The following is a 27,707-nucleotide window of genomic DNA, read 5'->3' as shown; positions in this document are numbered from 1 at the left end:
TCCACTTGACTTCTCTTCTGTATCAAACACATGTCCTGTTGGCTAAAAAAAAGTTGCTTTGAAACTTTGCATTCAGCTCGCTGATGGAGATCTGTGGCCAGTTTGTATTCACGTCACGCCCTCCCTGAGAACACCCCCGCCCCCCTTTATAAAGAAAGAAATCACAGACTCGGCACTGCTGCCAACTGCATCTGCATAATTCTCCCATTTTGATGATACATTTCATGCGCAGCACAAACCGTATTGACTTGCATTTTTTGTATATGAGATGTTTGTAGCGAAATGAATTAAGTGTTGGCGAGCAGCGCGTAACGTGGGCGTCAATAGCGCCGTCGGGCGACTTACAGATGGTGTAATTATCTCCTCGTAAGGTTATTAGAGGATCAATGGAGCCTGGTGGCCTGATGACAGAGGTGAGCTGATGAGGGATGGAAAATGGTTATGATGACTGGGCTGCAGAGGTGCAGCACAGCTTTGCTGAAAGAGGACGGCTTGGTCTTCACTGCATGGATTAGACTGCAGGGGATGTTCTCAAAGACTTGAGATGAGTGGTGGTCGACCTCCTGATATTGAGCTAAGGTTGTTTTTGAAACAGAAAGTTCTTGGAAATTGTCTTTCTTTAGTAAACTGAGATCTAGGATTTCTATACAGGGATCGTTGATGGACAGCCTGTCTGAACAACACCCCCCCCCCACCCACCCACCCGCCTCTGTTCCCTATCCCTCTTCCTGCATCTTATCCCATCTCCTCCTATCCCTTTTTCAAGCCTGGGATCCTGCCGAAGATTTCTGCAACTTAAAAGGATGTTTTTTTTCTTACTGTTACTTTAGCTGCTTTGCTAAAGTGCTCATGATGGATTAAGCCTGGTCTTTGTGATATAGCAATAAGTAAGGTCTTGTACCTGCTTTTTTGTTGACGCTATACAAATAAAGATTGATTGATAGAGCTCTGGTGGATTTCTTTAGCAATGCTTGGTGTCTGACAAATCTGCTCAGTCCTCAAGAGTCGGGTGCTGACTTCCTGATAGGGCTGCATAATAGTATCATGAGTACAGCTGCTGGAACGCTCCGGAGATGGACCGTGGCGCTCGCTGTGGAAACAGGAGCATTGACTAGAGCGGCATGAAACGGCGCCGTAGAGCTCAGCGCAGACTATGTGGAAATTGGCAGTACGGCTTTAGGTTCGGGAAAGATCATGGGCACAATTCAATTAAGATCCACAGTTAGGAAACATTTAATGTCTCTGTTGTCAAACAGAGTAAGTCCAATGATGCCAAGGTTTCCCTGATGAACCAGTTTGACAGAATGGAAAGCGAAACCATCCACTGTGAGTTAAAGTAAGACAAGTCCTTTAATGTCCCTTCAAACATAATGAAGGGTTATGCAGTCCAGGTCTGTCAGTTGGTCAAACCACAGAACAAAACACAGCTGCATTGTGGGTCAAGTGAGGACAACTCACATCAGCTGGTTCAACCAAAATCTAATTTACACACTTTTATATAATCTCCTTTTTCCATGTTAATGTCACTGTGATTGACTGTTTACTTTACCAGTGACCATCTTATCTGACTAATACAGTTATCTTTTCAACTTCTTTGTTTACTGTTGTTGGTAAAAAGCAGTTTTTGAAACAGAAACCCTAAAGAATATTTACATTACTTACAATACATGACATTAGGTAAGTCAAGCCTGGCTCAAAATCCTGACTGAATGAAGTGAAAGTACCCAATGTAAACCTAGTCCATGTTGACTGATGGTCCAGCTAACTCCCTTCAAAACCTCCAAATCACCTTATTTAACCTGCCTGCTACCCTTCCCATTTCTTCTATGCAAGCCGCTTTGCAGCCCATCCCCATCCCAGCTCCTGCGCTCAAGCTGTTGGACTTCATCAATTTCATTTTTGTTGTCATTTGCGTCTGCTCTGTTTTGACCGGGGGGAATTTGCTGCTTAAACAGAGCCATACTGCCAAGTATAAGTTATTGTTATGGACATAAAAGTTTTCCTTGACTTAAGTGGTTCTGACTGGAATCCATATTATCTTTAAATTACACTGCATCTGTTCTTTGAACTGGAAGAACCAGGTTTTTTTTATAGCATTTGCCATAACAGTGTTGTGTATAGAAGTTACAAAACCAGAGGTAGTAGTTGTAGTTTTTAGTGTAGTTTTAAGGGGACATATTATGAAAAATCCACTTGTAAAGTGTTTTTGAACATATATGTGGGTAACCTGAGTGTCTACTGACCCACAGTATGTTAAATAAACCCATCCAGTCCTTTGTTTGTGTTCTGCATAAGTCTTACAACACAGAGAAAAATGCTCCGTTTCAAATTTGCTCTCCTTGTGATGTCACAGTGGGATTCTGGTAAAAAAAAATACCCTCCCCTCCCCTGGTATTCACCCATGGAATCTACCCCCAGCCGAGAGCAATACTATTGCGCAGGTCTGCCATTTTTATTTTTGCTAGTGAAGGAGGGATGTCTACAGGGAAAACTATGGGGGGGAGGGGGGGCTCATTTAATTGAAATAGACACACACACCAAAGCGGAGCGTTCTAACAGAGCTGGTTTATACAGGGTCACAAACCTCCTCTCGCGCTTGATTCATGTTATATTTTGACCAAAGCACAGCACAAATGTTTCATTTAGACCACAGGGGACTGTTTGAAAAGGTGTAAAAAGGGGATAGTAGGTGCCAAGTCACTTCCTGAGTACTGTCAAGGTGCCCTTGAGGAAAGTACTGTACCCCCAACCGTTCTGGTACGCTCTGTGTTTAGCCCCACTCAGACATCTCTCCCTTAATACATGTCCACAGGTCCTGTTTGTGCATGCTTGAGTGTATTTCGGGCCTCTCTCAAAAACAGAAATCATTTTAATGTAGCTGCACTGCTTGGACGTATTAGGCTTCTTGTATGTTTGACTGTAGTATTCATAGTGTCAATGTCATTGTTCTTACATAAGTAGAAGTATTAGTCATGATAATAGTTGCCCCAGTAAAAATTGTACTGGGTCTTCTAAGAATATTAAAATCAGCAGAACGGCCATTGCATGGTAACCCACCAGGAACATGCTGGAGGACCAGTTGGGCCCAGAGCCTCGGCCCTTTTGTTTAAGAAACATTTCTGTGGTCACAGAGTGGAACTGCGTGTCACTGTAACTGTACTAACGAACAGACTCCAAACAGCCTAACTCAATGAAATCAGGAGCTTGTAGTTTACTCTGAGCCAGCCAGGCGGATCTGGCCTCAGTTAAGACAATGTTTCCATCAAAACAGCAAAGTCCAAATTACTTTTATTCATCAGACACAGACATGAATTGTCTTGGATAAATGAGAGTCCCATAAAAAGAGACTCTAGAATAAGAAAATAAGCAGGGTCCACCTACTTATTCTCTATCCGTGACTCGTCCAGACCTAGTTTGTAATGGCTGCAGGTCAAATGTCATTTGGGGGTTTAACCAGATCTGGACTGGTGTTTCTAAGCTGTTGCACCAAAGATTTCAGAAGGCCGAGCTAGCCAGAGTGGAGTTTACTTTGTCCGTGTCCCTTTTGCTCTATCTCTGAACATCCTTAAATGATCCCAAACCCTGTCAGTTATATAACCCCTCCAGTATGTTGGGAATATACTTCAATGGTCCTCTCGTATCCTGGTTTTTACGTTTGCGCATGTAAACATCAAATCCTGATTTCAGGAACCAGGATAAACCATCATCCCAATTTTGAGAAACCCAATTTGACTACCTGGAGAAAAGGGATACTGTGGCATGTATACACCTCAACCCGGTTTCTGACAGCTGCCGACTACCTTTGTTGGCACGGCCTCAGCCAAGAGATGTATCAGCAAAACAAACATGGCGGGGACAATGTGAGAGAATAGCTTCTTGAGCTATTAGGTGGATCTGCCATATCTGCAACACGATGTGGAAATAAGCCACAGTGATCTGTATTTTTTAAAGATTTCAAAATGGCTGCTGTTTCTGTTGTAAAAAATAAACATCACAGACGTCATGTGCAAATAAGATGGAGTAATCAGAATCTGGGATACTAGCATTTATCATGTATACAGGGATGTGAGTAACCATATTCCCATATCCCAAATATGATCAAAACAGGAATAAGGTTCATAACTGTGATAATCAATTCCATGTAAATGCCCTAACTGTAAGGGTCTGGAAGTATCTCTTGGCAGATTCTGAGCTACCTCATCACATTCCTGTCAAAATGAAGTATTACTGGTTTTTCTCCGAGTTCCTTGAGATAACTGAGCTCATCATTTGAAGTATCTTCAAAGAACATTCTTTCCATTGGCTTGAATCCGCAGTCTAAAGTCCCTGTGACACCAAGACCCCCTAGTCCATACTTTCAGGGCGTTCAAAACCAAATAGGGAGGTTAGAGACCTCTCAAAGTCCACTGGACAACTAAAAACTGGAAATTGATCTGACAAAAGAAGTGAATTCATGCAGATTAAGTTGACTTAATTTATGTGCCTAAACATGCACAGGACACTTGGAAAACACACTAAAGAGCATATAAAACCAGAAAAAGCATAATATGGGACCTTTAAGTCTTTCTCTCAACTAATGCTAAACTGACAACAAAAGCATAACCACATATTTTCTGTGCTTCTTCTTTGTCTCCAGTAAACGTCCCAGGTACAGTGGTGGAAGCCATGAGCAGACAGGAGTCTCTCCAGTCCTTCAACAAGAATGGCAAACCCTCCTCATCGTCCTCCTCTTCTACCCCCTCCATCGTCCCCATCAGGAGCTCCATGGTCTTCCCTCACTCCCCCTGCCCTAGGAGCTTCTCTCTTATGGACAAGGTCGGGGTTAGTGTTCAGTCGGACACCAGTTTCGGCCAGCTAGGGTCAAAGAACCAGCGAGTCCTGGCGAGCCCGACCTCCACCAGCCAGCTGAGCAGTGATTTCAGCGACTGGCACCTGTGGAAGTGCGGCCAGTGCTTCAAAACCTTCACCCAGAGGATTCTGCTGCAGATGCACGTCTGTCCGCAGAATCCAGACAGGTAATTTTTCAACTTACATCCCAAAGTTTTATTTAGCTTCAGATTGGAAGTACTGCTAACTCTGTTGAATGGGAGTCCTGGATAAACCCAGTATGTTGGATGTCACAAACAGAAACTATGACAGAGTTTTCCACAGATAAAGGAATGGTGACATGATGTTGAACATGAAATAAGTTGTTGGTCCATCTGTTCCCACCAAACTGATTTGGGTCGGTTGCCGCTCAGTTGGTAGAGTCGGTCGTCTCTCAATCAGAAGGTTGCACGTTCGCTCCCCAGCTCCTTCAGCCACATCACCGATGCATCCTTTGGAAAGACACTTAACCCCAGGTTGCTCCCGCTGCTTTGTTGCTGGTATATAAATGTCCAGAATGGATTTGCTAATACTGATGGACAATCCATTACAGCCTCTGCCATCAGTGTGTAAATGTGTAGGTGTGACCTGCAGTGTAAAAATCGCTTTGTGCTATAGGAGCTCAAGTCCTTTCACCACTTTACCACCAGAAGCATTTCAATAAGGAAAAGAATTTGTAAACTTTGACCATGTCAAATGTAAACCCCTCAAACCTGCCGTTTCCAGATGTCAAAAACGGACAGGGTTGACATGTTGAAACATCCACCCAGTTTCTCGGAACATCTGATGCAACCTTGTTGGATTTAGGCTATGCAATGAGTCCGACGGCCCAATAATATTGAAGTGTCTTTAAACTGTAAGCCCTCATAGTGCAAATGTTATGGTACTAAACATTCATGCTGTGTTGAAAAAACTGTTTAACAATTACAGTTAAGACTCTAATCCAATCCAGGAAGTGATGTGCTTGTTTCCTGTCATTCCTGAAAGCTTTAAGGAGGAGAGTAAATTATATCTCCATCCTTTCTCTTTGGGTCCGGGAAGCAATATGGATGGCACATAAACACGTAAAACATGACACAGAATTCAAGATTGGTAAATGAATGATGTATCAGTTTTTCAGAAGCCGGCAAACCAAATACTCGGCTGTGATTTATCGCTTTGTTGTGTCATCATCACACCATTTGTGTTTGACAGGAAGTGGGAGTTTGTGGATGAGAGTGTAAAAGTGTTTGAGTGTGTATAACATCTGCCAACTTAATTATAAACAGCATGGATGGAGGATGGAGGATGTGATGTGTGTGTCTGTATTGGTGTGTGTGTGTCGTGGGGAGAATGGAGGATGTATTGGAAATTTTTTGCTTAGCTTTATTTTTTGCGGTGAGAGTCAGAGCGGCGTATAAATCAGTGCTGTGCGTCAGTGAGAAATACCTCGCCTTACGGTGACGGGGCCAGGAAAACAGATGCCACTTATTCAATAAACTAATACTCATAGGGAAGAAAAATGTTGGCTGGATATGGAGGGGGGGGGGAGGGAGGGTCGATGTGGAGCTGCCTGTCAATAGGAAGGTTTTATGGGACAGAGGAGCAGATAAAATTCAGCTGAACAAGCCAAACAGGCTTCAAGGACCCAATGTACCTCACAGTCATGTGGACAAGGGCAGGTACGCACATCACAGCGTCACTCCACCTGTACAAGAAAACAAACTTCCGTCTCTCTACTCACTCTATCAAAGGACCGTTCTACATATATCAATCAAATCAGGAGCATGAACTGTTTTAAACAATAGCCCTCGTAAATCATGATACAGGGGTCAACATAAAATCAAATGTATTTCATTTTTCACATCATTCAACTCGCAGTATTCACACACCTCTACATCTACCTGTTTCAATATGTAGAGGTAATAACCACATCTCAATTATGCAAGCAGTGATAATCTGCTTTTAGGCAAGTTATACTTCAATCAATCATTATTTGTATAGCGCCGATTCATAACAAGTGTTACCTTGAGGCACTTTACAAAAGAGCAGATGGGATAATATGCAGGAAGGATTTTTCCTTTGTGGTCCTGATGTACTTCCTGTTGTCCACACTTCCTTGCCACTGAGGTGGAGGTCGGAGCAGGCCGTGCATGAAAGAGGACGGTGGTGGTTGTGGGGACAACACAGTCCGATGGTGGTGGCTGTGCGTCAGAGACGTCGAGTGGTAGTAGTGCCAGATCACCTCGCTGAAGGCTGGGGGAGCTTCTTTACAAATATTTCACATTTAAAGTCTATTCGTTCTCAGTTTTGGCTTCTGCCAGATTTTTTCTGCCCATGACTTTGAGGATTTAACGCGCGCTTAAGATCTAAATTCCTCCATATCGACGCTCTCCTTTAAAAGATCTAATATTTCAGGTGCCAATCCACTTTTTACGACGTTCAAAAGAGATGGAACAGCTCCTACTTTATGATCGACTCTTCAGATTAAAACTTTTATTTTGAAAACCTGACAGTTCACTACAGTGTTGAGTAGCCTTGAACTACATACCAACAACAACAACAACAACAACAACACTATTAGTTTATGATAATCAAAATATCGGAAACAGAATTGGTATCGGTACATAAATCGGAATCGGATCAAAACTGAAAAAAAGTAGATCAGCATATTATGTTTTGGATGTATACACGGTGAGACCAGTGGATTGGTTTCCCTTTACTTTACCGAGTCACCCTTTGGTGTAACGTTTGAGCAGGTTTCAGTCTTTAGACATTAAGGCAGTATGGCGGCTCTGTGAGTGAAAGATTTTTCACCATTCATTTTCTTTCTCGTCTTGATTTCTTAACGCTTCCCCCGCCTCCCCCTCTCCCTTCATACATATTTATTGATGTTTACTTGATGGGAACATTTGGAGCTGAAGACTGATGGCTCTTTAGCTCAGCTTTAAGAAAAGAAAAAAGAAACCCTCCTCACACCTCCTCTCAGCTTCATCTCTTTCAGGTTTGTTTTATTTGTTGTTCCTGCTGACTGTTTCTTTTTTTCTGAACTTTTTCTCCTTCCGTGTCATTTTTTCCCCTCTTTGTCATTTCACCGATATCCATCATCGGAGGGGTTAGTTTGTTTACGTCGACGAGGCCTTGGAAGTGCTTCGATTGGGATCTCAACCGGTGTCAGGGTGCAGGAAACTGTTTAGAGTCTGTGATGGCGATGAGCGATGAATCAGGGACAACATGTGGACAGAAATGGACTCTGTTTCCATTTACAGGTTTGACATGCTGCCCAAGCAACACAGTACAAACCAGCGCAATGAATGGAATTAATAACCACGGCGTGCATGATTGATGTGTTTACTACACTGGTGTTTAAAGGAGTCATTAGTGCCATTGTTGAGAACAGCCTGTTTGTTCTAACCGCTTTGATCGTTCAGCTCTCATTCTGCTGCTTTACGTTGTTTAGGACTCAGACATGTATGTGTATATAGATATAATCACACTTGTATATCACAGGACACAAAGTTTACAGCTAATGAAAGTGAGAATCAGCACAGAGTTGACTTTAGAGAGGAATTAAATGTCCACTCTGTCGTTTGTTTTGAAAACGTCCAGCAGTGCCTTGTCAGGGATTTGGCCTCGGCACACGGCGTCGCGGTTTATTTCAGTGAAACAGTTAACGTTCTCAATAAGTCGTTTAAGAACCGTAGTAATCTCATCTGTGGTAATGGGGCATGCTGAGTGTTGAACTGTGACTCTGGGAAAACCTGACGGCCCTTCTGCTCATTTAATGCTGACACAGCAACAACCTGCAGAAGCTTTTCTTTCTGATGTGTCCATTATGATATTTTCACTTTAAGGAGGATGAAACACTATAAACAGGTTTTAACCTCAATTTTTAAGGGGATGTCCAATCAGGGTGGATTCTCTGTGTTCATGCATACATCCATAACAACTGAAGGTATACTTCCTCCATGAGATCGAGATCATTGAACACAAGAAAAAAAGCAAAATATCCCTTTGCGATTTGTTATGTAGAGTTCAGCTGCAGTTAAATGTTCCCCTTTGGTCTCCAGCTGACGACCCTGCAGCTAAAGGCCCTGACACACCAAGGAGATCATCGGGCGTCGTTCCTAGTTGGGTCGTTGGTGCGCGATCGTAGTTTTTACGGTGTGTCCAGCTCCATCGCTACCCGTTGGCCCCCGTCTGCCTTTTTTCAGCCAATTCGACATGATGAATCAGCGTCGGTGAGAGGAATCTCTCTGATTGGCTGTTTGGAGGTATCATTTATCTCGAGCTCTTGACACAGGTTCAGGAAAGCCCCTTGAACATGTCGCTGTAGTATCCATGCTTTCACCCATTAGTGCGGTTTCTCCTTATTTGTCGCCTCTTCTTTTCTTTTTCCACAAAAAAACCAAGGGCTGACAATGCCAGCGCCATTTTCAACTTTTTATCAGACATTATTCTCCATTAGTAGACTACCTGTAATACGAGTGGTGAGCGACAGCGGTGTGAAAATGGTCTTCTTGTATCATAACAACAGACTACCGCCACCTGCTGGCATGGAGAGTTATTTCCTCTCACGCATGAAGAACGTACGTGGTGGTTGGCCGTCGGCTGTAGTCTTTGCGGTGTGTTCAAGTGCAACTTTTTGGCCAATACAAAAGGCATCGTTAGGCGACGTGAGGCGACGCCACAGGCGGCCTTCGGTGTGTCAGGGCCTTAACAAGTGGGCACATGCTGGAGGTGCGGCAGGCCAAAAACCCGGCAGGATAACACCTCCCTGTGTGGTTAAACTGGTGTCACAGTCGCCGGGCGCCAGCAGACCCTGAGATTCCACCGCACGATGGCAGCGCCCACAAAGCGACCAGTGTACTCGTTTATACAGCTACACAACATTTGGTGGCAATGCTGTTTGGGTTGCAGTGAGCATCAAAGAACGTGTTGTATGTTAAGTCATTTATCAACAAAACATAAATATTGGGATGAGGGTGTAACAGGAGGGGCTTCCTCACTGAGTGTTGATCTGTTTCATTAGGTCACAAGTATCTTTGGTTTGTTTCAAAATAAGGTCACGTTGACTTTTTAATAACTGTACCAGAGAGTAAACATGTGTAGTGCATCTATACGACTCAGACCACACAGTCGTCTTTTTTTATCGCTCATACGACACAATGTGAGCACATGTGTTGAAATCAAAGTAACGTCTTTAAATATTTATTATATATCGATGTTGAAACACAAAATAAAGCCTGCGTCGTCTTTAAACATCACATGACGACGCACACACACGCGGGCGGCTCTGAGAGCTGATAAAATTCACTACACCACGATCGACTCATCGTGTGCATGTGAGGCTGAAATGTTTCTCTGTGTTGCTAAACAGTTGATATTCAGGAGATTTATCACCGCACAGTGAGGAGACATATTTGCATATAACACTAACACAGATGTGCGTTGTCCCTGCTGGACGCACAGATGTGTTGAAAAATGACTTTCTTTGTCTTTTTTTTCTTTCGGTGTGAAGCCGCAGGAGGAAGTGATGACGATCCATCACTGTGATGGACGGGCTTGTAGAAATTCATTCCAGGTCTATTTTTATGTGTCATGTTTGTTTTAGCATCTGCCGGCGTGGGTATTTAAACACGTTTTAAACTGTGGTACGGTCGTGTTTTAGTTCATGTTTGAGTTATCATAACGGAGCTGAACATGAGTTTAGTATATTTATTTAGTTTTAGTTTAAAGGAAGAATGTGCGACTTTTTCATCCAGTAGATGTCGCCCCCTTGAGCACCAGCATGAAACCAAAACAAACTGCTGTTTGGCCACACCTCCTCCATCCTGAAGCCTCCGCTCTCCTCCAGAGACACACCTCCAACCCCCTCTCCACTCACGTTCAAACGGAGGAGTTATGACTTATGACTTATGACTAGAACTGTTAAGCGCAAGCAGCAGACAAAATGTTCCTTGTCACAAGCTGCATTGTTGTGTTAGCAGGCTAATGTTAGCGCTCTTTAGTTAGCTCGTAGCTTCTAGGATCTAAAAACGTACATTATGAAATGATGTTTAAGTATGAGAGTTTAACAGCACAGCTCATAATCCACAGCTCCTCGCCCAACAGAGGCCGTCTTTGTGGTGACGTGATATCGGCTGTTGGCTCGGTTTTGTTCTAGGCTCATTTGATGAGTACGACTGGTTGATGAGAGGACATTATGTGAGCTTTCTGCTTTAATAGGTTGGTCAATACAGTCAAAGAGAGAGGGAGAGAGACAGAGAGACAGAGAGACAGAGAGAGAGAGAGAGAGAGAGAGAGAGAGCGATGAAAGTTCATGAAAAACGCAGAGAGGGAAGCAGAAAAAGAGTTTGTGATTTTATTGTGCTTACATGTGCTCAAGTCTGCTCACATACAAACAGTTAGTGTGTGTGTGTGTGTGTGTGTGTGTGTGTGTGTGTGTGTGTGTGTGTGTGTGTGTGTGTGTGTGTGTGTGTGTGTGTGTGTGTGTGTGTGTGTGTGTGTGTGTGTGTGTGTGTGTGTGTGTGTGTGTGTGTGTGTGTGTGTGCGCGCACGTGTCTGTGTGTGTGTTTAAGGAACCATTGATTGTGTATTGATGAGGCGGGAGCTGTGATTTATAGCTGCTGGTCTCGGGGGAATAATGTCTTCATATGAGGCGGACAGACGAGTCGTCCTCACAGCGCAGATATAACTCCGTATGGATTAGACCGACTCCATACGGGTCAATCAACACACTTCACTCTGCATCACTGCACACTGCAAACACACACACACACTCACACACACACACACACAGATTCACTAAAGCAAAGAGGAAAAAATCAACTTAAACACTTACTAAACAAAAAAAATAAACCTCCGTCAATAGTCGTTGTTTCTTGTCTGTGATGCTTATCATCGGCGCTGATGGTGATCGTGTCATTTGCTGATTGCTGGTGTTACACTTCTCAAACTTAAATGTCACATATCCTCCTCCTCTTCAACCAGTTTAAATAAGTCTCAGAGCTCCTCAAAACATGTGTGTGAAGTTTCTTGTTCTAATGATCCTGTATTTGATCATGCCTATAAACCCCTCTATTTCAGCCCTGCTCAGAACAGGCTGTTTCTGTGTCTGTACCTTTAAATATTTAAATAAGCTGTGTCTGACCACGCCCCCTCTCTGGAAGGGCTTGGGTGTACTCGGGCTTTCTCGCTCCATGTCCTATTGTTTACGTTGAGAAGGCAGACTCAGATGGCAGAACAAACACCTCGCTGTGGGAGTGTCACCCACCTGAATTGGTGTCATCTCTTGTTGTTTCTGGTTAAAAGCTGAGCTGCTGCGTTTTGGTTGGAGATGGTTGAGAGAAGTTGGGTTCAAATGGGTAAAAAAGTAGCGTTGCAATAATCTAAGCAAGAAGAAATCAAAGCATGAATGACCATCTCCATTTCATGTAGCGAGTTTCTCCTGCAGTCGGTGGGCAGCCGTCTCAAACGGTCTCTCTGATGAGTAAGAAAGCTTGCGTTGTGTGCCAAGTAACTTCATTCCCATGCAGAGTGAATAACCGGAGCGATGTGAGACTTCACGGCGGGCTTTTAGCATCCCCCCCACACACACAACCACACAAACACACACTCTTTCATCAGCTCATGTGTTAGAGGTGTGGACGCAGCGACATGTTAACACGGACCCTGTTGTTGTTACCACATGTTGTGTTGAAAGGTGACACGAGGTTTATTGTCCTGAACCTCATTTCGTGGACGTGATGACAGTGACTAATAGGACTAACTTTATAGATCTCACACACACACACACACACACACACACGGAGGCGGGGCAAAGTGGGGCCGACATGGCAGCATCGCCAATCCAAACGAAGGCTTGTTGGTCTCTCTGTGAACCAAATCCACGCGTCTTGTTTATGAGAGCCGGTCCTGGTGTTGACACTCTGACTGTCCTGTCAGCGGACTGTAAACCGGTCGGCTAACGGCCGGCAGGAGAGACGCTGCATATTTTAATAACCCCCAAGGGGACATTCCGGTTTACACCCTCGGCATGTGAGCAGGTTATTAAAAAGTTTGATGTTGTAGGAACTATTACAGATTACAGACCTCTTTTCTGTATCACATAGCCTGATGCTCGCCGAGGCAGAGAGACGCACAAATACAAAAGAAGCTTTCAAACACTTATTACCATAATTTACACGTGCAGAAAGGGATGTGAAGTAGTTTGATTATGAACATAGAATTAATGTTTATTAAAGTCACTGCAGAGCTTTAAAGAGCCGGTCCGAACAGGAACAGGGAAAAAAAATCTGAATGAGCCAAAGACATAGCAGTCGCTGCCTGTGTGAGTTTTAGGTTAGTTAGGTGTTTGTCAGACTGTGAGCTGCAGGTCACATGAGGCTGACATCAGCTGCATTACACCATTAATTAATATTAATACCTGCAGCATGTTGGTGGTAAGTTATGCATTTGTGGATTGTGTGTAAAAGTTTGCAGATTTAAATTATTTGTGAACGAGAATTTAATTTGCATGTGCTTGTGTGTGCAAATATTTAGGTTGCATATGCAGGTATGAGTGTGTGTGTGTGTGTGTGTGTGAGATGGAGGTGTTTATGCTTCACCTCCTCCTCCTCCTCCTCTCTGCGCTGTAATAAACAATAACCGGGCATTAATCTCCCAGCCTGCTGCCTTAATAAATAATATCCACACATTCATCAACTTAAACTATTCACAATCAATGCAGCTCTTCATAGAAAACCCACCTAATAAATAGTGGTGCGGCCCACTGAGGCGTGAACTTATAGACCAGCCGGCTGATAAATGAACCCACCCCCACGGCGAGACGCCTTTTATGTGGAAAACTGCAAGTGAGAATTTTTCGATTTTATATTACACTATTTTACTCTTATTACTTTCCTGTGTGTGTGTGTGTGTGTGTCAGAGTGTGTGTGTGTGTGTGTCAGTGTGTGTTCTCTCCGGGTACAGTCGCTGTTTGTGATTTATTAGAGCGCTGAAGATGTTGCTCTATTTGTTTTATTCTCGTTCTGGGCTGTTTACCTATTTGTAAGCTACCGATGTCAGAGTTTTGTCTTATTGGTTTCAGAATGAGAATCACTTTATTTTTCGGACTACAGGCAGCACGCAGGCGTTTGTCCCGCCGCCGCGCTGCACACACACTCCTAAACAAACACGTGTTATGTGAGGTACGGGGAGTACGTCTCTGAGAGGATTCAAACGTTTCATACTCTGAGGAATCAAGTGGGAAATACCAAGACAACAACAACGAAAACCCAAACAGTTAAAGAACCAGAACAGAAACCAGAACATCATCAGGATTCTGACAACATAACAACTCAACACATGAACACAGGCGCCGACAAGAGGATCATCAAAATCTACCATGCAGTCGGAAAAGTTTGATTTGGAAATTAAACATGTGAGGGAAGCCTTTCAATAACTTTTAATGCAAAACTTACTTTAATCTTTTTTTTTTCCTTTAACTGAATTTAATGTATTTGATTTAATAAAATCTGTCGTCAGATATTGCTTAGCTAGTTTAACTAAGACTGAAACTGCAAGGTGAGAGAACTCAAAAGGAGGGCAAGGTCCAGCCGGCATTCTGCTACTCATCCAAATCAAATCACATTTTATTTGTCGAGCACTTTTTATACGATGACATAACACGAAATAATGCTGAACAATAAATCAAACACTAACCCCCCCGACCCCGACCCCGACCCCGACCCCACAGTCCATACACAAGTTATTCTTTCTTTGTTACATGATGTTTTTAAAAAAAAACATCATACACACTCTGTCTGCAGACATTTGAAATGATGAAACATGTTTGGAAACATTCAGGAGATTTAAAAGGGCTGCCTTTTTTTTAAACTCTGAAAAACAAAACAGCAGCGAATCTCTGCTAAATAAAACTAAAAATCAAACTTGTATAAATGTGAGCCTTTACAAAAAAGATTCTTTATTTAAAGAAAGAAAGTTTGTTCATAATTATCATTTTTGGCTGTTTGTGTTAAATTCTGCAGAAAATAAATGAAATATTTCTGATGGTCTGTGAACGGGAGAAGATGATCAGACTGAGACTTTGTATGTGCGTGTGCGTGTGCGTGTGCGTGTACGTGTGCGTGTGCGTGTGCGTGTGTGTTATCAGCTCAATAAATAGAAAGAGTGTAAGATTAAATCAGCTGCTCTATGGAAACAGGACACTCTATTAGCAGACACACAGCTATTGTTTGTTTGAGTCCAATTCACTCTCACTGTGAGCTCCCATCAGGGCAAACACACGCACACACACACGCACACATTCACGCACACACGCACACACACACACGCACATACGCATGCACAATCTCTTTATATCTATCTCTACTTTTCTTGTTCTGTTACCGTCTCTATCTTAGTCTCTCAAACTACACACACACACACACACACACACACACACACACACACACACACACACACACACACACACACACACAGTGATAGATGGTCCAGTCATGATCTTGGCCTGCATTGTTGATGAGGGTCATGCTGCCATGGTTACCGGAGCCCTCTGCCCCGAGTGTGTGTGTGTGTGTGTGTGTGTGTGTGTGTGTGTGTGTGTGTGTGTGTGTGTGTGTGTGTATCTTTTGCAGGGGGGGGGCATGAAGTGTGATGTGATCACAAACACACACAAAATATCAATTATTTACTTATCTGCTTTTATAACACATGATAATGGCAACATTACCATGACAACGCTTACTCTAACCAAAATGAACAGATCATCGGCATACAAAGAAATTAGCGAAACATCTCCAGGTAGCGTTCAGGTGCTCATAACGACCTCGACCATTCAGTAGCACCCTCCTCTTATTGTGTCACCCATCTCTCCCTCTCAGACCGTACCAGTGTGGCCACTGCTCCCAGTCCTTCTCCCAGCCGTCAGACCTGAGGAACCACGTGGTGACGCACTCCAGCGACCGACCCTTCAAATGTGGGTACTGCGGCCGCGCGTTCGCCGGTGCCACGACGCTCAACAACCACATCCGCACGCACACCGGGGAGAAGCCGTTCAAGTAAGTAACAGTGAGTACCCCCCCAACCCATCTGACCCACCCAGCTTTGTGCTCACTCCGTCTGTCGGAGACCGTATCACTTCTACATGACACCCAGCTTACACCCACTAATGTGTTCTAACCGCCTTCTGAAACACGTAATACTTCTGTCTGACACATAAACCCTAACCTGCTGGATGTCTCTGTCTCTAAAAATCACATTTCAGGAAAAGCAGCTGTATGTTATTAATTTACAGTTAACGGTCCTATCAGTGAGATGTGTAGTGAGTGCCCCTCGGTTTTCCAGATATGAGAGCAGTTATCAGGTCAACAGGTGTTGCAGCGATGGAAGCGGGCAGGAGAAGTGGTTCAGATAGAAGTGACTGTACCCGACTTAAAAAGCCTCTGCATGTTTCTAATAAGCTCCACGAGCAGAAACGTGCTCAAACTAGGATCAATATTGGAGATGCTTTTGAAAAATGGAGAGAGGTTAGAACACAGAAAGGTTTACAGACCGATGCAGAGCTGGATAAACACTGAAGCTTCAGTGTCCAACCTTAAATCACTTAAATCGTCCGTCAACATAAACTTTCCTTCATTAGTTAAGTTTTTTTTTTCACCTCACCGTTCTGCACGTGGCATTAGACACCGTTTAACGCGTTATTTTGCGGCGCCAAGTGCATGATAGTTGTTATTTAACGTTGTCGTCTGAACGAGGAACTTCTTTGAATTCCGAGGATCGTTCTGATGTAAACGAGGATAGTTCCTAAACCTCTTTCTTCTCATCCGCCTTTTCCATTATTCATGATCGCCCTGTGGACGTTTGAATATTTTCCTGGCTCCTCTGTCACAGCTGCTGTGACCTTTGACCTCTCCTCTCCACACCAATCTCTTGCTGCGCAATGTTGGCTATCGTCAGGTTGATCTCAGCAGTGATGAATCCCCACACGCTGAGACTTTTCATTTCCATGTTTTACACTCGGTGACGGATACAATTAGAGAGTAACCCAAGCGGCAGTTAGGCCTTTCTGATGCTGCTGTTGTCATGCTGTCATCCTGTCAGCGCTGGAGGACAATTAAGATTCCCCCGGGCGGACCAAGAGGTCAGCGTTTAGGGAGAGGGCAGGAAGCGGGGCGAGTAAGAGACATTAAAGAAAGTGAAAAAAGCTAAATAAGCGGTTTGAGCGGTTTGGACGAGTGTCGGGGGAAAAAACAAATTAATGATCTTAATAAGCAATCAGAGAAATCCTAAAGTGTCATTGACGCGGAGAGCGAAAGGGCGAGAAGAACAAGTAAGAAAAAGAGAGAGAGAGAGCGGAGAGGAGCAAGAGATCACGGTGTAAAAAGTGAAACGACAAGCGGCGGCGAGAAATCCGCTTAAAGCAAATCAGCGTTCTTAATAAGCAATCGGAGGAAACCCCCGAAGCTTTTTCATCAGCACTTCAGAGTCTCGGCGGAGGCGGAGCGGGACAAAGACAATCATGGACGGGCGTCAGAAATCTTTAGCAGATCGATGGCTCGGGGAGTTATCTCCTTTTGGACGCCGCGGCGAATAGATTAAAGCTGCCACTGTCACTTTGTCAGGAGGAAAACGCTCAACTTTATTTTCCCGCTGAGGAGACAGAGGCGGCGATTCTGTGTGGTCGGCAGCTTTTCAGCGCCGATACTCAGCAGACTGTGGAGCCTGTCAGAGTGCTGCGCCTCTGTTGTTCTTCTGTTTTCTAATCAGAGTCTCAAAAAGAAGCAACGTCACATCTTTAAGTGTCTTCCTGAGAACTAAAAGAAGCAACAGACGGAGCCTTGTGTCCGACAAGTGGATCGAAGACTTGCAGTGTGACGCTCCGGCCTTTGTTTTCTCTTTTCTTTGTGTCAAGGTTTCAGTGAGAGGCCTGTGTGACACTCTGTTTAGCTACACTCTAAGATCGTTTGCTTTGGTCTGACTCATGGACCAGTCTGTTCCATTGTTTCATCATTACCTCAATTTTAATCTGAACGGTGATGATTGAAGAAAATGCTCTCTGATTGGTCGACATTTCTTGCAGTTAAACTCCTAGAAGTAAACAAAGACTATCCGACTCCTGATTGGCTGTGGCTGCTTCAAAGATGCTTTCCAATTTCTAAATGGACAGACGACTTCTCGGAGTGATGTCGGCTCTGCTCATCGGTTTTTTATATTCTTTGCATTTATCGCTGTAGGCAGACGATGCAGTTTGAAAATAAAAAGAACTGTATTCTGACTGGTTACATATCGAGTAAAAACTGTCCAACATTTGTCTCCTTACTTTCCAAAGAAGATTCTTAGTAAAGACTCTGTGACCCAGAGACATCTGTGTAGCATCTCGTAGTTTAAAATGGATAAAGATGTGATCAGAGTTCTGTCTGTCGGCCGCCTGAACGCTTCAGCAGCGAGGCGTAACCATGGCGTTAATGGAGACTTGTCTTTCTGCGTCTTTGTGGTCCCATCAGACCCGTCAGTCTGTGACCGAACACAATCTGTACTCCTCGCCATCTTTTTTTCACAGAAGAGATTAAGATAAGAGGCGAGCTGAAGCTTCACTCATCCTTAAGGGAAAGTGATTAAAGCGGCGTCTGTCGTCCCGTCGCCTTCTTTCTGCTCCTCGCTCTCTTTGTTCTGCATTAGAAACGTCCTCGTGTCCGTCCTGCTGGATGAGTCGCCGTGACTGAGGAGCTGCAGACGAGCTTTGATGTCTGTTGTGTTGTTGTTGTTTTTTTTTGTAGATTTTCAGATAAATTAAGAGCATGAACTTCCAGCTCTGGGGCAGAACAGTTCGGTCCACTCAGAAGAGAGAGTGCTTCAGCTAAATGTTCAAATACGAGGAATCAAACAAAAGATCGAACCAAGGATGTAAAACACAGTCAGCCTTTTATCAGTGAAGTCAAAGTGTGTTTCAACAGAACTCAATGTGAACTAAAGAGAGGAGAAGAACATACCGGAGAACAGGAAACATAATGCAGCAGGTTCATCAGAGCATGGAGATCGTAGAGGCGGCGTGCAGTCAGTCTATGGTCGTGCAGCGATCACAGGGAATAAACGTCACCACCCCCTCCCACTCGCTCCAGGTGAATTCTCCTGATTATATCCTGCTGCGTTCTCACATCAGCTCTAAAAACACTTTAAAGAAAAACAGGAATAAAAGCAGGAAAGCATCTTTTTTTATGTCTTTTATGAGAAAAGAGCTTTGAATGAACGAGCTTCCTGATGGACGTCGGTCGGTCCAGTCTCCTTCCTTATCTGACTAACACCCCTCCCCCCTCCCCCCCCTCCTATCTATCTAACAGCATGTTAGTCTTGTTTCAGGGCTGTTAAGTCCAATACCTCAACACAGCTTTCTCTTTGAAGACACACACACACACACACACATTTAACTGCCCCCCCCCCCCCCCCTCCTCGTCCTCCAGCTCAGACTAAAAGCTCCCTCTCTTCTCTCCGTCTATTGAAGGTGACAGTGACGCTGCTCTATCAGGCCTGGACACGCCCGAGTGTGTGTGTGCGTGAGAGTGTGAGTGTGTGTGAGATGGGAAAACCCTCCCCAGCCCACGAGATAGATTATTGACAGGTTGACCGTGTGTGTGTGTGTGTGTGTGTGTGTGTGTGTGTGTGTGTGTCTGAGCGTGTGTGTGTAATTTGTCGGTCGGGTTGTAAGAGATCAGGGCAACAATTACGGCTTGCTGCTCCGCTGGGCCTCACACACACTTTATACTGTCACTGGATATTAGAGTTAACATGGAGGTGTGTGTGTGTGTGTGTGTGTGTGTGTGTGTGTGTGTGTGTGTGTGTGTGTGTGTGTGTGTGTGTGTGTGTGTGTGTGTGTGTGTGTGTGTGTGTGTGTGTGTGTGTGTGTGTTTTATTCCTCTTTAACAGTTTAATTCTTCTGATTGTTTTTGCATATTAACTCTTATAATCCTGATATCTAATCGTTCTCTCTCTCTCTCTATCTGTGTGTGTGTGTGTGTGTGTGTGTGTGTGTGTGTGTGTTTCTGTGTGTGTGTGTGTGTGTGTGCTTCAGATGTGAGCGCTGTGACCGCAGCTTCACGCAGGCCACTCAGCTCAGCCGCCATCAACGACTTCCCAACGAGTGTAAACCGGTGAACGAGAGCAGCGAGTCCATCGAGGTGGATTAACCCCGACTGCTGACGGACTCAGACCGCGCCCACACTGAGGCGGCTTCATTTGAAAACACGTCTTTTTAAAAATCTCACCGAGTCGACATTGTTCTCACCACAGAGTTCAGATATTTTATACACGGACTTTATGACAGCAGCGCCACCAGAGGTGACTGAAGAAGCAAATCCAACCATTAAAAGCTCCATAAAGCGTCTCTGATTAGCCTCATGTTTGACCCTGTCCCCTTTTTTTAAATAAAAGCCTGACAATTTTTATTTTTAAATGTGAAATTATGGAATTTCACGATTCAAATTTAGCGATTAATCGCGTTTAGGAATTTGTATCGTCTGATAGCCAGAGCATCATCATCTGTCTCGCAATAAAAACAAAAACAGCAAACTTCAATGAGTGAATTTGGACATTCAAAAATTAAATCTGAAGGCGCGAAGGTGACGCTCAGAAATTCCAAGATTAAAGTCAAAGATTTCGATTACATATTTTGCTTTGAAATGCAAAATGATCATGCAACATGCAATTACAAATCGATTAATCGCGATTCACTTTTGAAATTCAGCGATAAATCGTAGTTAGTAAGGCAGCATTTGTTTTTGTATTTACAGCCTGTTTTGCTGCTGCAGGCTGAAGTTATCTCTTGGAGTATTTCCTCGGTTTAAGACCCTTAAACATGTCAAAGTTGATCCGGTTTGTAAAGCCTGTCCAGGTACATCACAACGGGTAACTTCATGATCAGGAGAGTAACACTGAATCCTCTCTGCAGCATTTAGGAACCAAAATCAAATCTGTCAGAGAAACGAAAACAGTTTATCTTTTCCGTGTGGGGCTGAGCTCTTTGGTAACGCAAGCTGAAAGTGTGAGACGTTCTTCTTCATCGTTTTCAGATTCAGCCGCCTCAGTGTGAACAAAGTCTGACCAGCGACCGGTTTAAACTCCGCCCACTTCCTGAGAGGAGAGACTGTAAAGCCACACTCGTCCTGCCGGAGAGAATCCTGATTCAACCAAACCAAAGATCCTTTCTGTTTTTTTCCCCCCGGCAGAGAAGAAGAACTCGGACTCACCCAGGAGAGAATATTTATTGGAGACGTTTGGGTTTCCCTCCAAAGAAAACTTGTCCTTGAAACCGGGACAAAAACAATGAAATACCAAAAAAAAAACAGACTGATGTTCTGTCTGTAGCTTTACTTCCTGGTTTCTTTTTATGTCTTTCTTTTTGCAGCAGCGATGCCAAAGGAGGCTGCGACCAAAGCAAACAGACTGAGAATGCACAACGAGCATCAACACGGGCGTCTGAGGAGGATGCTCGAGTTTACTATAAAAAAAAAAAAACAGAACAAACTAAAGAAGGATGTATTGTAAAGAAAAAAGACAGAAACGTGAAAGGACAGAAGAAACAAATTATATTTATCTTGATCCTCATAAAATGCTTCGGGCACTTTTGTTTTAAAATGTGGATAATTTAATTTCTGCAGCTCTGATGTCGGCTGATGTAAAGATGGCGGAGGGAGACAAGAAGAGATAATGGACGTGATTTCTTATAGAAATAATCGTTCACGAGGAGATGTGTTGAACGACACAGAACGTGCTTCAATTAGTCCAAATCTTCTTTTTTGCTCGTTGTAGCATTTCACTTTTTCTTTTTATTTCCGTTCAAAGATGGCGTCGGATCATCCGAGGTACTGATCTAAACCAGGGCAAACGTTCCCCCCTCATGACCGATGTTCCCTCAGAGAGTCGATCTCACAACAAAGTGTAAATAGTTCCTGTGTTGTTCTGAAACACTTTGAGGGTCAAAGCACAGATATTACATGAACACCAAAAAGGTTTGTGTGCCTGAGAGTTTAAAAAGCTTTAATAATAATAATATTCATAAATAAATGAACAGTCAGACTTTAAACTGCTCTTCCCAAAGACTCACAGTGTTGAACCTGCTGGACGTAAATCTACAGTCCGAACCAAAACTCAAAGAGATGCCTCACGTTTACGTTCATCACACGGACATCTGGAAGAGTTCATGAAGAGCAACGAGTTTAAATCAACAGTAAATTTATATCCTTGTTGTGCTTTTTTATATATATTTCAAAGGAAGAATGTACGACATGTTCCACATAAATATATCAGAGATCAAGTCTATCCTGTGTAAATGTGTCTCTGAGTCATGACTGTCTACAGCGAGTGAGAAGCTCGAGTCCCACTCACTGTGTTGTAGTCAGAGCCGTGTTTACATGGACGGGACGGCCGGCTCCTCCCCTTGTGTATAAAAGCTGTTTTAGGCAAGGACTAGAGAGAAGAAGAAGAACATACTCATTGATTATTTGGATGTTAGTAAGAGTTTTTAGATCACACTCATTCTGTGTCAATTTACATGCAATGTGAAGCTACGAGCTAAGACACAAATCCTTTAAAGGTCACATATTATACTAAATACGCTTACTCTAATATGTGTCTCTAGTCTGACTACAAACCCCCCAATTATGATAAAGGTCCATCCTCTCCATCTTTTCACTGCTCCACTTTTCAGAAAATGTGTGCTCAAACAGGCCGTTTGGAGATTTTCCCTTCATGACATCACAAAGGGCAGTAACCCCTCCCCCAGGTGGGTGACACTCTCACAGCTAGGTGTTTGTTCTGTCCTCTGAGTCTGCCTTCTCACCATAAACAATAGGACATGGAGTGAGAAAGCCTGAGACACCCAAGGCCTTCCAGAGAGGGGGCGTGGTCAGACACAGCTCATTTACATATTTAAAGGTACAGACACAGAAACAGCCTGTTCTGAGCAGGGCTGAAATAGAGGGGTTTATAGGCATGACCAAATACAGGATCAGAGTGGATTTAGAACAAGACACTTTTGTTTTGAGGAGCTCTGAGACTTATTTACACTGGTTGAAGTGGAGGACGATATGTGACCTTTAAGGATGTTCCCAGCAGACTCATTTCCTACTTTGGTAAACGGAAATTCAAATGCTTTGTGACCAACTAGGCTTAAGGTAATAAAGCACTTAGAAAACAGTCACTATTTGTTCCAAATTATCCGCAGGTAAACCATGTCATTTGTTTTGCTCAGCATGGCTATAATTAGCAGCGCTAGCACCGCCAGCTTTCGGTCCTCCCTTCAGGTTAACGTCATCCTACCTGCACCAAATGTGATTATTGATCTGGTCGATGTGCCAGTTTAGCGTGACACAGCCTACAAACATTTCTATCTCCGTTTTCTAGATCAAAATACTTCCAAACTGCTACGAGGTGCTCTCTGTTCACTGGGCTTGTTTACATCCAGGTAATAGAGCGAGGAGAGCAGGACCATCAACCCAAGCTGCAGCCAGGCTAAGTGGTGTTTATGATGCTAAACACAACTTTTCCATTTCTTCCAAAGATCTTTGAATGTAGAAATTATTCTTAAGCAGATGTTTTTTATTTACATGTTGGCAGAAAGAGGGTTTATTTCCAAAACGTATTTTTAAGGATTTTCCAAGTAGATTCATTTATTTTTAGTTCTGTAGCATGACAAGTTTCTGATTGTTGGTTTCACTCTTCGAACTCTTCCAGACGTGTCTGTGTTACTAACAGTAAATCTGTTTTATGCCAAAGTCAGACATCTCTTTCTTTATCGATCCAATGCTGTAAATAATAAAGAGACAAACTACAGAAAGGGTTTTTTATAAGACAACTCAGACGGACTGAGCTGAAGTGATGCGACTCAGAGAAGGACAAAGACACAAATGTGAAAATGATCCAGAGCTCAGAGAAAAATTCACTTCCTGTTCACATCCGTTTGGATCCAAAGGACAAACCTTCAGCTGCCATTCATTAAAACAATAAAAATATCATAAACAACATGATGACATGTTTAGACATTTTTACAACTACAACTTGTTCATTTTGACAGCAGATAATGGAACATGTTAACCAAAAGCATGGGAACTTATTGTTTATTTTTTAAAGGAGCAATCAGTGAGATGTGTAGTGAGTGAAATGATAAAGTGACCTTACTATATGATCAGACATTAAGGAAACATGCTATGTTGAAGTGCTGGCTTCTCTGACAACAATGCAGCAGTCAGTATGTCTTCCTTCTAACTTTAGATTCTGCTCCTGAATGCTCTGGATTTGTTTGGACCAGAGAAGGTAGATGGTTTTAAGGCGACCCTCACACGGCCGTTTTGGACGCCCCTCGGTTTGTCAGATATGAGAGCAGTTATCAGGTCAACAGGTGTTGCAGAGATGGAAGCGGGCAAGAGAAGTGGTTCAGATAGAAGTGATCGTACCCGACCTAAAAAGCCTCTGCATGTTTCTAATAAGCTCCACGAGCAGAAACGTGCTCAAACTAGGATCAATATTGGAGATGCTTTTGAAAAATGGAGAGAGGTTAGAACACAGAAAGGTTTACAGACCCATGCAGAGCTGGATAAACACTGAAGCTTCAGAGTCCACCACATGGTGACCTGCGTGAGCATCGACTCTAGAGAGGAGGGGGCGGGGGGAGACAGCTCTCTACAATGTTTTGAATTTGGACTGCAGTACCCATTTTAAACACCAGGTGTCAGAGTTACATATTGCTCCTTTAATACATCATGATCTCTGATCAGCTGAACAGAAACTGAATTTTTCTTCGACTCTCTGGTGATGATAATCATTTCCTCTGTAATGTGACGTAAAGAAAAATGCGCTCATGCCAAACAGAAAGACTCGTATGATTCATTTTGACTCAATCTTGTTTGCATGATTTCTCTGACTCCCCCCGCCCGCCCCCCTTTTTCTAATGAATGATTAAATGAGATCAAAAACCAAAAAGATGTTGTTCCAAAGGAAATAAAGCTGAAAACTGTTTTGATTCTTATCACTGATGCTCTCGTGACTTTATTTCTGTCTATTGACGCTTTTTTTGTCAATGTTCTTTTCACTTTTAAGTTTCATTCTCCTTCAATCCAAAGCAAACATTTGTTTTAAGTTGAATCTGTCAGCATTAAACACTTAATCACTATTAATTAATTAAGGTCTGAAATTAATGCATTGATTGTATTTTGTCCCTTCAGGCTCACCGTAGATAGTGGACCTCAGTGTCTCCCTGTAGTCTCAGTGATGTAAAAGAAGGACACTGCTGCATCTTTTGAATGTCTCATTTCACTTTAACAAACTCTCAGACAGCTCAGCTGACGAGTCGTGATTGGGGCATAAACAAAAGGGGTGTGGCTTCCAATCTGAGTGGGGGGGGGTCATGTTGCACAAACAGATGACATGAGATATCACAAGTGTTTAATACAAACTGCCACGAGGGAAATTTAGTGAGACATCAACAGCTGCCTCCATTTACTGTTAATAATCTGCAACATGCACACACACACGCTCTCTCACACGCATACTCTCTCTCTCTCCCTCTCACACACGCATTCTCTCTCTCTCCCTCTCACACACACATTCTCTCTCTCTCCCTCACACACACATTCTCTCTCTCTCTCTCTCTCTCTCTCTCTCTCTCCCACACACACACACACACACACACACTCACTCACACGCATACTCTCTCTCTCTCCCTCTCACACACACATTCTCTCTCTCTCCCTCACACACACATTCTCTCTCTCTCCCTCTCTCTCTCTCTCTCTCCCCCCCACACACACACACACTCACTCACACGCATACTCTCTCTCTCTCCCTCTCACACACACATTCTCTCTCTCTCCCACACACACACACACACACACACACACACACACACACACACACACACACACACACTCTCTCACACGCATACTCTCCCTCCCTCTCACACACACATTCTCTCTCTCTCCCTCTCTCTCTCTCTCTCTCTCTCTCTCTCTCCCACACACACACACACACACACTCACTCACAGCTCCGCCTTGACCTCCGCTCCTCAGTCTGCAAACACAAACTGGACTTTCCACTCTCAGTCTGATTTCAGAGATTATTCCTGTGAGGATTCGACAAAATTCACCAAAACAAACACAGTCGCAGCTTTCAGGCATCAATCACGGCTGTTTTTTCTGCGTGGGAACCGGAGTCGAACCCCGAGGCCAAACAAATGATCACACACACACACACACACACACACACACACACACACACACACACACACACACACACACACACACACACACACACAAAAGTTTCTCTCTCTCTCTCTCTTTTTGAAATTGTCAGCTCTTGTGTGTAAATGTCTGAATGAGTCCGGGTTAAATTACACGTAATGAGATTATGGAAGTGGTAGTTTTAATTGGAAGCAGTTTAGTGTGGCAGAAGAAAAACAAAGAGAAGGAAAAACATGCTGACTGAGGAGCGACGAGCCCGGACAAAAAAAAAAAACTCTCCTCAACTGCTTTTAGTTTGAGTTTTATTTATTTGAACGAGCTAAATAAGTAATACGAAACATACTTGCTGTGTGAGATTCTGCAAAAAAGGGAAACAGATGCATCAGTCATAACTGTTTCCATCATCGTGATTCTTGGAAACAGTTAAAGGAGAGGAACAATAACAGACATGACATGGATCTCATGTTGGAGGTCATCAGATCAAAAACTGAAGGACGTTTCTGGAAGCAGAGAGTCACCTTTGAAACGTTTGTGAGAGAGGAGTCCTTAAAGAAACAGAATCAGAAACCTGTCTTATTGTCCAGTCGACGAATTTCACTTCACTTTTGGTGCAGAAACAAGTGCACACCTTCATTCTTTGATTCAGAATGTTGATCTATTCATCCGTTAGCTGTCAGAAAACTTTAAATTATACCACAACATGTCCAGCTGAGTTATTAAAGACAGCGTGAAGAAGATCTTCATTCAGTGGGCTATATAGGCTATGTATTATAAAAAGGGAGGTCTGTGTTTTTATCCACTTTGACAACTTCAAGAGGAGAATATCAGACAGGAAAAACATTTCTTTTTACAAGATTGTGTGTGTGTGAGAGAGAGAGAAAGTGTGTGTGTGAGTGTGGGCGAGAGAGTGAGAGAAGAGGTGTGTGTCTATGTGTGTGTGTGTGTAATGGTTGTGATCTTGGAGGAGTTTCCTGTCAGGAGGGAAATATTAAGCAGACGAGAGGTCGCACTTTCAAAACCAATCAGAGATCAAGCTGAAGAGATTTTCACTTTTAATTGGAAACATGTTGGAGAAGAAAAATGGGAACATTTCACTGTGAGAAAATCTCCCTGCTGAGTGTGTGTGTGTGTGTGTGTGTGTGTGTGTGTGTGTGTGTGTGTGTGTGTGTGTGTCACCATCTTAAACTTACTGTTCTGAGGTACGTTACGTGAGTATTTCCTTTTCTTGCCAACTCCGACTTTGTGTTTCGCTCTTTACTCCATATATCTGTCGCTGATGAAGCAGCGGAGCAGCTTGGGGTTAAGTGTTTCGTTTTGACTCATCGTACATGTGGCTGCAGGAGCTGGGGATCGAACCCCTTACCTTCTGGTTGAAAGACTCGAGTCTTCCACTGAACCACAGCTGCTCCAATTTCAATCTGAATTGAATTTTGCTTAATGAAAAACTAAAGCATGAAGTGAAAATGTTTCCTGAAACATTCAAATGTTGAATCTGAACTTGAACATTTACAGTTTCTTTGAACTCTGTCGACGACGCTCCTGCACGGCTGATGAACTTAACTCTGATTTGATGTTTGAACGTTTAAAAAAAAAAAAAAAAAAAAAAAGAAAAAAAGTCATGGTTCACTTTT

At 43.3% G+C, this 27,707-nt stretch overlaps 1 protein-coding gene across 2 annotated transcripts in view; it reads left to right on the top strand.

The window, feature by feature from the left end:
- Window positions 1–25,031, top strand: part of prdm6 (PR domain containing 6) — a 69,948-nt gene extending 44,917 nt beyond the window's left edge. The window contains exons 7-9 of one of the 2 annotated variants that reach the window (XM_065950452.1): window positions 4,637–5,015; window positions 15,732–15,918; window positions 19,916–25,031. In XM_065950452.1, the coding sequence (XP_065806524.1) occupies window positions 4,637–5,015; window positions 15,732–15,912 (560 nt within the window). In that variant the 3' untranslated portion in view covers window positions 15,913–15,918; window positions 19,916–25,031. The remainder of the gene's footprint in view (window positions 1–4,636; window positions 5,016–15,731; window positions 15,919–19,915) is intronic. The other variant, XM_029281114.2, reaches the window with a different exon arrangement.
- The last annotated feature ends 2,676 nt before the right edge of the window (window positions 25,032–27,707 follow it).

This window comes from Labrus bergylta, chromosome 2, assembly GCF_963930695.1.
Source record: "Labrus bergylta chromosome 2, fLabBer1.1, whole genome shotgun sequence".
Classification (NCBI taxonomy): Eukaryota; Metazoa; Chordata; class Actinopteri; order Labriformes; family Labridae; genus Labrus; species Labrus bergylta.
This window is presented reverse-complemented; position numbering and strand designations above follow the sequence as displayed.